Source organism: Branchiostoma belcheri, unplaced genomic scaffold, assembly GCF_001625305.1.
Source record: "Branchiostoma belcheri isolate BF01 breed outbred unplaced genomic scaffold, Haploidv18h27 scaffold42, whole genome shotgun sequence".
Taxonomy (NCBI): domain Eukaryota; kingdom Metazoa; phylum Chordata; class Leptocardii; order Amphioxiformes; family Branchiostomatidae; genus Branchiostoma; species Branchiostoma belcheri.
This window is the reverse complement of record NW_017804043.1, coordinates 1,168,361-1,183,360: the sequence shown is the minus strand read 5'-3', so window position 1 is coordinate 1,183,360 and position 15,000 is coordinate 1,168,361. Positions and strand designations below refer to the sequence as shown.

The following is a 15,000-nucleotide window of genomic DNA, read 5'->3' as shown; positions in this document are numbered from 1 at the left end:
TGCCTGTTTGTGTGAGATATAGTATTGCAGTTGTAATTCTTTAACGTTACATACATAATTTTGTACGAACACAATCCACCTGTCCAGTTTCAGTCTGATGAAATAATGTTAGGAAACAGATTAGTAGACTTAAAAATCATGATAAAAAATTATGAATATGGAAAGCAAAATAACGTTTGCAGGTTTTGAGAGATTTGAAGTTGAAGCAATTTCTAAGGACCACAATGTCGTATGATCACAAAACTACCCTGGCATTAGCTAGGTTGAAAAGAAGTAGTTTTTCTTCTGTCTATCAGTGATTTTTGTATTTTCTCTTGAAGATTTTCCAGGTTGGGTACCAATATGTGAGTACTGCTCACCTGTGTAGGTGTTGTAGTGCGGTTTCATCTGTATCTTGTCCTGTCAGTGCTGCCATCTCCAACATAAATATCACTCATTTTTAGGATACAGGAGTTTTCTTACACAACCAAAATAGACGTAAACCTTCCTTACATTTCGGTGTCTATCAGACACCTTCCTCAGAGCTTCTGACTGGAGTTCTGCTTCTTGCTGCTATATGTAGCCGATGTAGGTGGCGCTTTTGTGGCAAGAACAGGCTACAGATGGCAGTGAGAAGCAGTTCTAACTCCAGTCAGAAGCTCTGAGGAAAGTGTCTGGTAAACACTGAAACGTTAACAAGTTTAGTCAGACATAGTCTGTCTTGGTTGTGTAAAAGAAAACTCCTGTATCCTATACTTTACCAACCTGATGAAACTATTTTCGGATCATCATTTTTGAGTACACCTGGCCATCATTGTCTACTTAATAGCTTTGGACTATTGATTGAATATTCTAAAACTTTCACAATGTGAGAGAACATATAAAAATGCATACCTAAGGCACAAGGAAGTTAATTTTTGTCCATACGTAGTGATTCAGGGGTTCACACCACACAAAAAACTTTCCAGCCTGGCCAATTTTAATTTGGAAAACTTCAGAATGACTGCAATAGATTTAGCATAGACTGTACCTTTAAATGTTTCTCATTGTTGTGTTTTCAGTTTAATAATGTCAAAATTTAATATTATGTACTTTTTTTTGCATTTTTATCTCCTGTTTGTGTCAATGAATTTGAGTTTACCTTGTTCCATAGGGACTCCTATCCCATGATCCTTGTGGCCAACAAAGTGGATCTAGTTCACCAGAGAAAGGTGTCTGAGGACCAGGGTAAAGCTCAAGCCACAGAACTAAATGTAAGTAAAACTAAATGTAGGGAAGAAATGTTTTTAATGTAAGTGAGACTTAAAAGCTACACTCTTGTCATTAAGAATCTCTGGTTTGAGCTGTGAACTGGCTCAAATCAGATTTAGTGTATCTTAAGGCTATTCCTTTAAATTTGGTACATATTTATTATATCGAATTTGCAGAAGGAAAACAGATTGTTTTTTTTTTCTCCGTTTCTAATCTAATGTTCTCTAAACAAATAAGGTCGATGACCTGTACCAGGCAGCTGTCACCATGGTAACTGGCCCTGTAGCAGACACCTGGTGGTGTTGGGTTACATTATGTAGCAAGTTGGGGGGAATGGTCACCATATTATATGAATGTGTTTGAGTAAGACTATAGCATGCAGTAGTTTGTTAGGCGAGACCATGTGAAGATTATGGTTTCAAATGTTACCTTTCTAGTTGTCTTCATTTCAGATCCCGTACATTGAGACAAGTGCAAAGGACCCTCCCCTTAATGTGGACGCCGCCTTCCATGAAGTAGTTAGAGTCATTAGGTGAGTTTTAAACCCTTGTCCTGCTGAGCGCAACATTTGTCGTTCTGCACATACAGTACCATCTATATAGCACCCTGTATAGGTACGATTTGGGGGTATTTCTCGTGCAACGCATCACACCGTAGTGAAACGCAACGAATGCGGAAGTCACTATTGCCACTGCAGGGCAAAAAAAATTTGGGGTCTATGATCTAATTAAGACATGAAATTATTGAAAAATATTGTGCCAGGAATGCCAGCAGGACAAGGGTAAAGGATATAGGGTTTGTCTTCTTTGTTTGAAAGTAGACGTAGTGTACAACTGACTTTCCTGTTTGTTTAGGTGACAGTCTTGTAACACACCAGGACAAAATGTACCTTACCTACAGTTTTATCTCATCTGCTGGTGGCCACTGTTGAAGATTCTAAGATACAGCTGGAAGGTTTTAACTAATCATATCAGAGGCATATAATTGCTTCCTGCTACTCCTTTGGTGGCACCTATGTTCAAATATCGAGCAAACCAGAACATTGAAAAATGATTACTTTCCTCCCATAACTCAATCATCATTTGCTTACTAGGATCTGATGCCTTTTACAGGAACTCCATCTTCTGAAATACTTACAACTTACTATGCATCTAGGTTTTTTTCTGTATTATTTGTATGTCTCCAGAGTTTTGTATCCTTTTAATGATGTACTGTGTTTTATAAGTTTTTTACCTGAAATAAAGAATGAATGAATGACTCCACACTGGATAACTTTGGGCCTAGGGTCTGGCACCCAGGCTTAACTCAGTTAGACAAGCACAATTCTTCTGTCTAACACTTTGCATGTTTTCTTTTCCCTTTTAGGAGACAGACACCCGACAACAAGAAAAAGAAGAAGGGTGGCAAGGGCAAACTCAAGGGCAAATGTTCTATCCTGTGATTGGTTGATCGTTGAGAGCTGCCTCTTTTGATTGGTCAAACTTTATTACGTTGCAACACACTAAGCTGAACCAAAACTACATGAACAAGACAATTTTAATGATTGAATGAAGCCTTGTATACCCTCTGGTAGGGTATGGAAATGTGTCCGTATGTAGGAAACATCTAAATGCTTACTTACCGCATATCTATTATGTATGTTGTAGGTAAATGTAATGGTTACAATCTGTTAAAATCAAAATCTCAAAAAAGCCTGTAGCAGCTTTTTGCTGTACCTTCCAGTATTTGACAATGAAGGAAAAACATACTTTGTTTTTGACCAACGTACATGTATTTTACAGCCATTTTTTGATTCTGGTCATGTGACTACTGATTCTGGTCATGTGACTTGATTCTGGTCATGTGACTACTGATTCTGGTCATGTGACTACTGATTCTGGTCATGTGGCTGTTGATTCTGGTCATGTGACTTCTGATTCGAGTCATGTGACTTTTGATTCTGGTCATGTGACTGCTGATTCTGGTCATGTGACTTCTGATTCTGGTCATGTGACTACTGATTCTGATCATGTGACTGATTCTAGTCATGTGACTTCTGATTCTGGTCATGTGACTTGATTCTGGTCATGTGACTGCTGATTCTGGTCATGTGACTTGATTCTAGTCATGTGACTACTGATTCGGTCATGTGACTGCTGATTCTGGTCATGTGACTGCTGATTCTGGTCATGTGACTGCTGATTCTGGTCATGTGACTACTGATTCTGGTCATGTGACTGATTCTGGTCATGTGACTGATTCTGGTCATATGACTACTTATTCTGGTCATGTGACTACTGATTCTGGTCATGTGACTGCTGATTCTGGTCATGTGACTGCTGATTCTGGTCATGTGACTGCTGATTCTGGTCATGTGACTGATTCTGGTCATATGACTACTTATTCTGGTCATGTGACTACTGATTCTGGTCATGTGACTGCTGATTCTGGTCATGTGACTACTGATTCTGGTCATGTGACTGCTGATTTTGGTCATGTGACTGCTGAGTCTAGTCATGTGACTGCTGATTTTGGTCATGCGACTCTTAAGTCAAGAAAGCCTCATTGAACTCTCCAAAATCATGCTTTTTTGAATGTGTGTGTGTGCATGCTCGTTTTCAAGATATTTGTATTTAATGTCTATTGGACTGAGCTGGACTTTTTAAATTCGAAATGAACATTTAAATGCTGAGGACGGGTTATTATAAAATGTCACATTTATAAAGGCTTTTTATAGGAAATGCAATACAGCAATGCAAGCTTGCAGAACGTGAAGTTTTTTAGGTATGCAATATTGTAGTAAATAGTTTTGCCAAAGAGATTTGTACTTTTGAGAGGGACTGTATTCTACAGTAATGCTTAGATAGAGGGAGCATCTTGAATTTGTGTTTAGGCAAACACACAGTTATGTACATGCAGCTACCACTTTTGTATCAAAAGTTAGGATTTTTAAATGCATGTGTGCATCATCCAAAATTATTTTCATTTATAAATGCTGCTTTTCTTAACAAGCCACAGTTGCAAGGCTGCACAGAAAATAATAGTGAAAGCTAGTTTGAGTTTGATAGCTGAAAATTAAGGAGCTTGCTGTGCTTGTTATATCATATAGCACAGTAAGACAGAGCATTTTATAGTCACATTTCTTATTGGCATCTTAGCCAAACTTAAGGATAAACCCTTCCACAAGTCTACCGATCCAAAGACTTTGATTCTTGGTTGGTAAGACAGATACTTGTACCATTTCTGGTTGGTTTTTTTCTCGTTCGTTTTTTGAGCAGGCTGCAAGTTGACTGGTTTGCACCTCTCAAAATAGGCTCAAAAGTGCCAGCTTGTGGCAGGGTATGGTACTGCAGGTAATGTAGAAGGAGATGTCCACTCAACAAGTATCCAAAGTCTTCCCCACAAGTGTGGGAACATGCATCTCGATTTAGGTTAGCTTGCTGAAAAATTACAGTTTCATCTTCCACTGGTGAAGAAAAAGGTTGGATGCATTGAGCATTATAGACAGCTTTTTGTACCAGGGATCTTTCCTTGGCCCATTTTTAAGTGGAGCAGAGCCCCTACAGTAGGGGCATTATCATTAGACAGCTTTAAACAATGTTTAGAGTTAGATGTTCAAGGGTTAGGTGTAACAGGTCTTTCAGTGTAATATAGCCAGCTGCCACTGCGCCGCGTGCCTGTGAAGCTGGTGTGTTATGCTGAAGGGCAGTTATACCAGCTATACAGATACAGAAGCTGGTGTGTTACGCCGAAGGGTGGTTATACCGGCTATACAGATACAGAAGCTGGTGTGTTACGCCGAAGGGCGGTTATACCGGCTATACAGATACAGGAGCTGGTGTGTTATGCCGAAAGGCGGTTATGCCGGCTATACAGATACAGAAGCTGGTGTATTACGCCGAAGGGCAGTTATACCGGCTATACAGATACAGATACAGCCATATTTGGCTCAGTTGAGGTTTTGTGTCTGTCTGTTTTTGTTTTCTTGTGTTTCTATAAATATATTATAGACACATTGAGGCCGCTGACTGGAAATTAGGTTAAGTGTCCTAGAAAAGGTTATGTCATTTCCTGCTAATGCATAGCTGTTGCCTGGTGAGAGCCACAATAATTGATTCACATGTGAGCAATGTTGGCAACAGCCGGGATTCGAACCCTGGACCTTGTTATCCAGAAGAAGGGTTGCCACACAATTCTACTCTTCCTGTTTTTAATAAAGATACTCTTTTTACACAACCAAGTGTTTTATTCAGCAATGAATTGCCATGAGGAAGGTGACAGACGGTCACCAAAATGTCAGCTGAATAAAAGACTTGGCTGTGTAAAAAGAGTCTGTTTACTCAGTGACTTACCAACCTGATGATATAACTATTCACAGATCTTCCTTCTTTGTTTGACAAATAAGTGACTGAATCATAAGACCTACGCACGCTGCCTTGTGATGATTATATACAGTATTATGTCGTATATAGCAGCTACAATTTTGAATGTGCAATTATGAATATCTATAATGTATGTGACTTTGTAATGACTTGTTTTGTTGAATTCCTTCATTCAAATCATCAAGTGATTTTAAAACTGATAGCAGAAGGAAGCCCATTGCATGATGGATATGCTCATAGGCTGCCCATAAATGCATCGTATTTTGAAGGTGTCCTTCAGTTGTACATGTAGAACCTAGTTATGTATTATGTTTGTAAGTTTATACTGCGTAGCCATTTTTAAAAATGTTGTCTGAAAAAGCGGTGGCATTTCCACTACTAATTATGAAATTCTTCAAAATGATCTTGTATCACATTCTTTTTAGGTAGAAGTGGTTTATTGTTGGGAAATTGCCGTAAAATGTTGCATGTGAAAAATATGATTTTTCATTTCTTGATCTGTACATGTATGTAGCTTGTCTAATGTTGCTGTGTGCTTGAGAGCAAATGTTTGATAAATTGTGATAACATTTATGTGAAGAAAATGAACATTTGTGTCCGTGTCATTTTCTTGTGTCATTCTTGATTCCGTTCTTTTGCTCCTTATGATTTGAAATTTTATAAAACCTTGTAGAAAGTCAATTTTTATTCCAATTACTTGCAGTTGCATCTGAGCTATTTAACTCTCCAAGGTATATTATATTTACTGAAGAGAAACATATTGTTTTTGCTCAGTTTTTTCGTCTTCTTCCACTTCTTCTCCAAAGAAATAAGGCGAATGACCTGAACCAGACGTCTGTCACCATGGTAACTGATGTTGGGTTACATCATGTTTGAATTTTATAGCAGGGAGGATCTAGACACCTGTTACCATACACACTGTGGTTACCATATTATATGAATGTGTTTGACTAAGAATTAACAGAGCAGACCATATGCGAAGGTGAACATTATGCCTTTGCTTTGCAAATGTTACCTTTCTAGTTTTTTTACGCGTTTAAGACATTTTATCAGTATCATACACTACTAGTTTATTACATCATTTGTTGTATCCTTATTCCCACAACTTTGTCGCCCTGTTTCTTTTTCTTGAGCTTTTCTTAAGACGATGCCAAACGTAGCAATGAATGTTTCTGGCCAAAACTACGTCAAAACAAGGACGTTAATATAATATTGTTTTGAAGCTCCTTGATCAAAACGTGCGCAGAAAGCGGCATATAAGAATTTACACGGAGGTGACCTCCCATATAAGGGAAGCGGCTCGCGGTGACGTCAGCGAGGCAATTTTAGGCTGCCTTAAAAGGAGTGATGACGTCAGCGGTGCCCGGGAGGCCGACGTTCTGAGAGATTTTTATAGTGCCGTGCGTAAGGGTAGAGAACTAGGCCGAAGTTAACAGACCTCGAAAGTAACTTTTCTTCATATATTGTCCCAGCACTGTCCCAAAAATAAATCTCAATTGTCCCAAAGTGAGAATGAACTGTCCCGATCTGTTTTTTCGAGTATTGTATGGCTTCAAATTTATCTTGCTTATGTTCACTCCCAGGCGCACTATAATTGCAGAGTAGATAGAAATTCGGGGGGATTTTTCCGAATCCAAAAGCCGGGACGTGTGCCTGATAAACAAAAAAAAAGAAGGGCTGACATTCTGATGTTGATTATTTTTCTATTGTCCTACGAATGTCCCAAAGTGTCTTTTTAGTTGTCCAGGCCTATTTTAGAGGTCATAGGACCATCTTCAATTTCGAGCCTTGACTTAATCTCCAAGCAGATTTTGTGGGGCAAGGGGACTCTATATTGTAGCCTCTACCAGGCTTTATTTAATAGGGAGGCGGCTGGAAAGAGTAGGAATCGAAGTGACCGAATACAAATGGTTAATGATGTAAAAATTTGAAAATGTAGGAATCTTGCTATAATGAGGGCAATGGCAAATAAAGTGAATTTCACCCTAGCCTCCATTGCATGCCAAAAACTGGGGATTTGGGGGGTCTTCAGGCTCTTTGGGAGCCTTTATGTGCTATTTTCTGATTGCATATAGACAACACAGCCGGCCTGGTTGAATTACCCCCGTTTTAGAACTGGGCTGATCAGAAAACAGCCGAAGACCACCAAATCCCCAGTTCTATAAGCCTGCCACGGAGGCTAAGAATCTTGCTATAATGAGGGCAATGGCAAATAAAGTGCAATTATTTATTTATTTATTTCTGTTTTATTTAAACAGGGTAGAAACCTCAGTGATATTTAAAACCACTGCTTTTCAGGAATGCCATGTAACAACAATTAGTGACACATGAAAACAATGAAATCAATGCGCGCGCTGATGTCATCCACAAAATTACTTGCTGTGGGCCTAAATGGAGCATTTCATCCTATATATCAATGGTTTATTTGCATTAAAACACAACAACACTGTCCCAAAAATGGCAGCCAGAGGCTGAATTGACATTGGGGCATCACATTATTAGTATAAAATTAAGCGATTAAAATAGAAATAAACCTTTACATAAAATGTATATAAAATATTGTCAACGACGTTTCAAGTGCAAATTAATATCGTAGCAGATGCAAAACAGACGGACACTGGTAACACTGCATTAATATTCCTGAGCCTTAGCGACTACGTTTCCCTGATATGTGGGTCAATGACAGTAGACATCCAGTACTTCAAGTACGAAATGAAGCAAATATGCCAAGAAATGTCAATATCAGGCAGACTTATTCAATTCCTCCAGCATATTTTTTTTTTTTGTTTTGCCATGCTGAAACCGCATTCAAAGTCGGAAACACAACATTAATGTACATGTATTATCCAATCAGAGGTTTGGGTTTTGGCTTATTTTTGGCATGTTTTTAGGCTGTTTTATCGGGGTTTCTTTTTTTTGCACTGGAATGTTTTTTCGCCAACCCAGTGCAAAAATGAAACCCCGATTAAAAAAAGCCTAAAAACACGCCAAAAATAAGCCAATCCCCAAACCTCTTCTTGGAGAGTATATTAATATTCCTGGGCCTTAGCGACTAGCGTTTCCCTGATATGTGGGTCAATGACAGTAGACATCCGAACCACATTTGCCGAGTTGGGTTCACTCTCGGGCAAATCCTGCCGGGTGCGTCATTGGAAAGACAGGACGGCGCCGAAAAACTTCATCATTGGGAAAACATTTATTTGAGCTTTTCCATTTAATAGAGAACTGGGGAAACACTACACAAACTCACGTCTTTATGTCTATAGACTATTTTTAGCCTCTACCAGGCTTCGGGAGGCGGCTGAAAAGAGTAGAAATCGGCAAAATAGATCGAGAGATAACATGCCAGGGGAGTTGGTCTGGTAGAGAGAACTGTTTGCCGATTTCTACTCTTTCCAGCCGCCTCCCGAATCTTGGTAGATTTTAAGGATGACATCCTCCGCAGACCCCAAATCTAATGCGATAGGGCGAAAAAAACACGCCCCCCCCCAAAAAAAACAAGATTCCCACATCTTCAAACTTTTTGACATCATAAACCTTGTCAAACAAGAAATGATACCTATAAATGTGCTAGGTTAACCCCCAACTGAACTTTTCAGCATGTTGACCACTGTCAGAGGGCAACAAAATTTCTTGTTTTTTATTTCTTCCAAAATTAGGCTAAAATTAATGAGCGCGCTGATGTCATCCATAAAAATGCATGCTGTGGCCTAATGTACTTATTCACACAATTTTCCCACCGCTTGTTTATCAAAAACAACATGTATATGTACATGTACCTGACGAAACCCCCTTGAGCTACCCCGTTACCTAGCATAAAGTTGCTTGTTGTGGCCTAGTGTATATACGTACTTATTAATATAATTTATAATTTTCCCCATCTCTTGTTTATCAAAAACAACGGCACATGTACCTGCCGAAACCCCCTTAAACTATCCGTAACCTAGCAACCGTTACCATGGTCACGCCACAGCAAAGATGACGCTGTAACGCTTGGTGGCCAGCCTAATAATGTGTCAAAATATATTATGTCAAAATACATTATGTATATCAACAGCATTGTACTTCTGTTAACATCTTGCCCGTCTGCCAGTATTGATATGCACCACAAAGAAGTGGCTAGACAAGCCCAGTTACCACCTATATGTGGGCTGCCGTATTGTCTACCAATCAAGGTCAGAGTCGGTTATGCGCATAATTAGGATAGCTTTAAAGGCAGGACACAGTCGTGTGTCGGCAGTGATTACGAGAGAGTCTAGGCGGAGTGACTTCTGAGTGTCCTGTGTCCGTTCCAACTGAACAAGTAAGTCCTTAGTCATTTGTCTATAAAAAAGTACACAACGCAATGTCCGATTGTTAATGTAACTGAGGCTCTTGTTAGTTGTCAGGAACTGTAGAAGAAAGGTTGGATATCTTGTCGTTACAATGCTGTGGTTGTTTATGATTGTGTTACACTGTGAATAAATACACTCCTCCGAAAGCAGAATCCAGTATCCGAATCGTGCTTGCTTGAATGTTTAGGTAAGCTACTGTAAAAACCGAAAGGGGCGAGCATGTCACAACCGGGAATCGAACCCAAGTTGTCCGCTTGGCGGTCACCAACGCTAACCACTACACTAAAAGGTCGCACGACCCTTTAGCATGGTCAGTTAGCACTGTTACAACGCCAAATGGGTGTTATTAGGGATGAGAGTGTTGTGACATTAAGACCATTTTGATGTCCTGACATAAAGGTGTTTTGATATGATCGTACCTACAAAAGCCGAAAGAAAAAGTCACCGGCAGCGCATGGCTGTACGCGTGTAGCCCCCTGTGCAGGCCTCCGGGCGGGTGGGAGTTTTGATACCGTGTTTTGTAGAATTTTCAACGCGTTCTTTTTCCGGCCATCCTACAACCACGTCCGTGGCGGGTACAAAGTTTCTCTAGGCGGCTGGTTGTAGGATGGCCGGCAACAGAAAGCGTTAAAAATTCTACGAAACGTAGTACCAAAACTCCCACCCGCCCGGAGCCTGCACAGGAGGCTAGTACGCGTACAGGTGGTTAGGGTTGTTGACCTGTTGAATCAAAAGGTCCTGGGCTTGAATATTCCTTTTGGTTGTGGCGTTTGATGGTCAAACCCTTTGGCCAATTTGATATTTCATACACAAAAGCAAGAAAATATTAGGCGGCATGGCGAGCTGAATCTCCTAAATTCTTTAGTACTAGTGCCTAGACATCGTGACAATCGGAACTAGCCTAGTCTCCACCAGACTCCTTTACAGGCTGAATAAATAGCACAACATCGGTATCGGCCTAAAAAGGACGGTACCTGGCCAGAGGATTTAGCCGGCCATAGCCTCTACCAGGCTTCGGGAGGCGGCTGAAAAGAGTACAAGTGGGCCAAGTAGAGATAGCAAGCCAGGGGAGTTGGTCCGCTAGAGAGTACAGTTTGGGCTATAAAATGGATCCTTATTGCAGCCACCGAAAGATCTGCTTTGAGATGCTTGGAGCGGCAAACGTTTCTCTCCAGCAGACCAACTCCGCTGGCATGTTCTCTCTCTATTTGGCCGATTTCTACTCTTTCAGCCGCCTCCCGAAGCCTGGTAGAGGCTAAGCCGGCCAGGCAAATTTGACGCTCTATAGTATATTATGGCTAGAACTAGAACTAATTTCTACTCTTTTCAACCACTTCTGAAGTCTGGCAGATGCTAATGCATGTGCCTGCGTACATAACAAATTCTGCCTACGAAGACTGGATTCGAGGTTATGAAAAGCGGTCGTTTTAAATCACGTAGAGAAGATGATATGCGGGGATATGAATGATTTCCAGCGAGGCTGCGTCGTGCTAGATGAAAACAGATTGCTTTGTGATGGTGTAGCTTCCCCGTGGAGATACACTCTGCACTCGTGAGTGGGCGTTACGCTGTTGCGGGGGAAGTTGTTATCCCGAGACTGAATATTGCTGAGGTAAGGGAAAATGAACTAGAAAGGTAACATTATTTGCAAAGCAAATGCATAATGTTTACCTTCGCATGTGGTCTGCCCTGTTTATTCTAACCCAAATACATTCATATATATGGTCTACATGTAGATCCCTCCTGCTGCAAAATTGCAACATGATGTAACCCAACACTAGTTACCATGGTCACAGACGTCTGGTTCAGGTCGATCATTGACCTTATTGGTTGGAAACAGGTTTTCGTCCTTAAAAAAAAAGTAAAAATAGAATGAGAGAATGTAATTTAAATTTTTATTTCATACAGAATTTTGACAGGTTGTATAAGCTATCATATGTGTCATTTTTAAAATTATTTTGTCATTCTTTCATCATTAAAGCAAGGTTTTCATGAAGAATCAAAGAGTTTAAAGCAAGGTTTTCATGAAGAATCAAAGAGTTGTAATTCACAAAATCAACATGCAGAATTTTGACAGGATGTTATATGAGTTAGCTCGGAACAGATATCTCGCTTGATGTCGGGACGCGGATTCAACAGGGCGCACTCGGAGTGTAGCCTCCCTGTGCAGGCCTCCGGCGGGTGGGAGTTTTGATACTGCGTTTTGTAGAATTTTTAACGCGTTTTGTAGAATTTTTAACCGGAATAGCTTCCACCAGGCCTTTCTATCGTAGAATTCCGCAAAAAAAAAAGAGAGTAAAATGGGCCAAGAGAGTGCGGCCGCGGGGAGGTAGTTTCTTTCGCGGCCAGTCAAACCTACTAGGCGCCCAAAGTCCCCTGGCAAATATTCTCCTATATAGCGTAGTTAGTCTGGTAGAGACTACACCCGGAGGCCTGCACAGGAGGCTACCCAGAGTGCCGGTTCGTGGGCGGGAGGAGATATTAGCGGGAAAGCTTACGGTGTTAGTTGCCATGGCGACGCTGACGTCTTTTCTGCCAGCGCAGCGATTTTGACCTTTCTGGAGCGAAGCCCAGGCAGAAAGGCTGACGGGCCGCCCGGCTTTGCTGATCTGAGATCTGAAAAGTAACGTTTCTTCTCAAGACTGGCCAAACAAACGGGTTCTTTTCTCGACTACAAAAGATGTCCTAAAGATGCCTTCAAATATCAGAGTTATCAACCAAGAATTGAGGTGTTCAAAAACTCCTATTTTCCCAGAACTATCGTACACTGGAACTCGTAGCCACCAAGCACAGTTGGCGCATCATCACTAGAAACTCCTGCAATTAAATGTGCAAAGACCGAGTGTAACAAGTCGTTCGGTGTGATATAGCTAGCCGCCGCGCCGCGTGCCTGTGAAGCTGGTGTGTTACGCCGAAGGGCGGTTCTGATGCCGGCTATATCGATACAGATACAGAATATTACCAAGTATGCTTGAAAGCTTGCCAAGAAGGACTGAGCGTTTCTTCTTGCAAGACCGGCCAGACAAACGGGTTCTTTTCTCGACTACAAAAGGTGTCTGCGATGAAAAGAGATATTTTTGTACGTTGCACGTTGGCCGATTAAGATAAAGTCGACATTAAGCTTGTCACTTTTGGTTCTCCCATTATGTCTTTAAGGTTACGTCCATTAGAAGAACAGAGATTCGGGAGGGGGGGAGAGGTGATTCGGGTGTGTGTGTGCTTGTTTCCGGTCCGCATTTTTGTTTTCACCTCAGAAACGGCAGCCAAAATCTGACGGAGACCAAAAAGTTGTGATATGGCCGTAATTATAATTTTATACTTCGTTCAGACTCCATGGCCAACTTCAAATTCGGCTAGCTGAATACGGATTTGGACCTTATACTACTAGTATCTAATCTCCAAGCAGATCTTTCGGTGGCTGCAAAGACAGTATACTAGTAATGTCCTTGGTTGTTTCTTTAACTGCGCGGCCAGTCAAACCTACAAGGCGGCCAAACTCCCCTGACAAATATTCTCCTATATATAGCCAGCGTAGTTAGTCTGGTAGGGACTAGCCAATGGATACTGTCTTGCCAATTTGATATTGTCGTAATAGCAGAAAGTTTAGTGTAAATACTTGCCCGAGGGCAGTTACAAACAACATAAGAAAGAAAATACAGTGGTATGTGAGACTATATCTATATGTCCTATATACCCTGAGACTGACACATTCTTCTCAAGAATGTCTTGATATTCTACAACATACATGGTACTAGTTTTACTGGGTTTGACTTCTTAATAGCAGGCACCGAAAGATCTGCTTGGAGATTACTAGCGAGGCCCTTTATTTCCTTTACGATATCACCTCATTTGCATCTATTTGACCAGCCGATTGATCAAATAGCGCCGACGCGTGGCAGCGGTTGGCGAAACCACTTCTTGGAAACGTAGGTCGTGGCGTCAGCGGCACACGCTCTGACGTCACTGTCCAAATGTCAGCACCCATATAACCGGCTCTGTCACTGGTGGCCTCCACTGATGATGACATACTTGTAGTTAAGGCATCCAATGCGATTTCAGAGATGCAAAACAGGATCGGAAATATTCTGATTAAGGCAATCTTTATGATATTGACACACACTGCTTCACATTAGTACATTTCAATCAGTTTTTCATACTTTGGATATTTAAAACTGCAGAAACAAGCCCCGAAATGAGTCCTGTATTTTATGGGTGGTACCCTAAAAATCAGTCAAGGGCCATTCCAGTAACCGTTTTCCGTCAGAATTTTGGGTATTTTTGTTCCATGAGGGCCAATATACATTGGGATTGCGTTGTTTCAACTCAGTATGTAGATAAATGACTAGAATATTGGCTTTGAAAAAAAAATCGGGTGTCCAAGCCCTAAAAACTGCATTGGATAGTTAAAGAACTACACGTGCGCATAGTTGTCAGCGGTCATCGTTTGAATAGTGTCTGAAACCTCGCTGTGTGAGACACAGGCCTTTACATGTTCCCATTGCATGCTGGGAGACGCAAGGCGTTGTGGGTTCCATCCATAAAACAAGGAGGTTCATTCAAAGACGCTTCAGTATATATGAGAAGGTGTGCGCGATGCTTACTGTATCCAGTGCCCCGTGCTTCCCAACATACAATAGGATCCTTGAAAAGATTTACGGTCTGTACTTTTTAGTCGCATTCTGTATATTGCATGAGGTTTTCTGGATCGCTCTCGAAGTCGGAAAACAATCATAGAGGCTGAGACCGTAGTGTTCGTTCGTCCATGAAAACGCTCCCCGCCTTTTCTCCTCTATAATAAAAGTATAGAGAAAATGATTACTTTCTATTACCCTTCATGTCTATCTGTAATTTTATTTATAAAAATTGCTTTTTCCCCATCCTATTGCATTTGAGAAGTCCATAGTCTAGGCCTAACCAAGTGGCCTAACCAAAGGTACAACAACAACAATAACAGTCTTCCAACCTAGCCTCCTTCGCAGTCTTGTTGGGCGTGGGCGTAATTTTTTCTCTGAGCGACGCGAGTAATATGCCGCCGCGAGGGACGATTTGCTGCCGAGGGACTTTTGCCACGGAGA

At 41.1% G+C, this 15,000-nt stretch overlaps 1 protein-coding gene across 1 annotated transcript in view; it reads left to right on the top strand.

Moving 5' to 3' along the window:
* Positions 1-3,009, top strand: part of LOC109478112 (ras-related protein M-Ras-like) — a 4,412-nt gene extending 1,403 nt beyond the window's left edge. Inside the window, exons 3-5 of the mRNA XM_019779598.1 lie at positions 1,133-1,232; positions 1,683-1,762; positions 2,596-3,009. Coding sequence (XP_019635157.1) covers positions 1,133-1,232; positions 1,683-1,762; positions 2,596-2,671 — 256 coding nt within the window. The 3' untranslated portion in view covers positions 2,672-3,009. The remainder of the gene's footprint in view (positions 1-1,132; positions 1,233-1,682; positions 1,763-2,595) is intronic.
* The last annotated feature ends 11,991 nt before the right edge of the window (positions 3,010-15,000 follow it).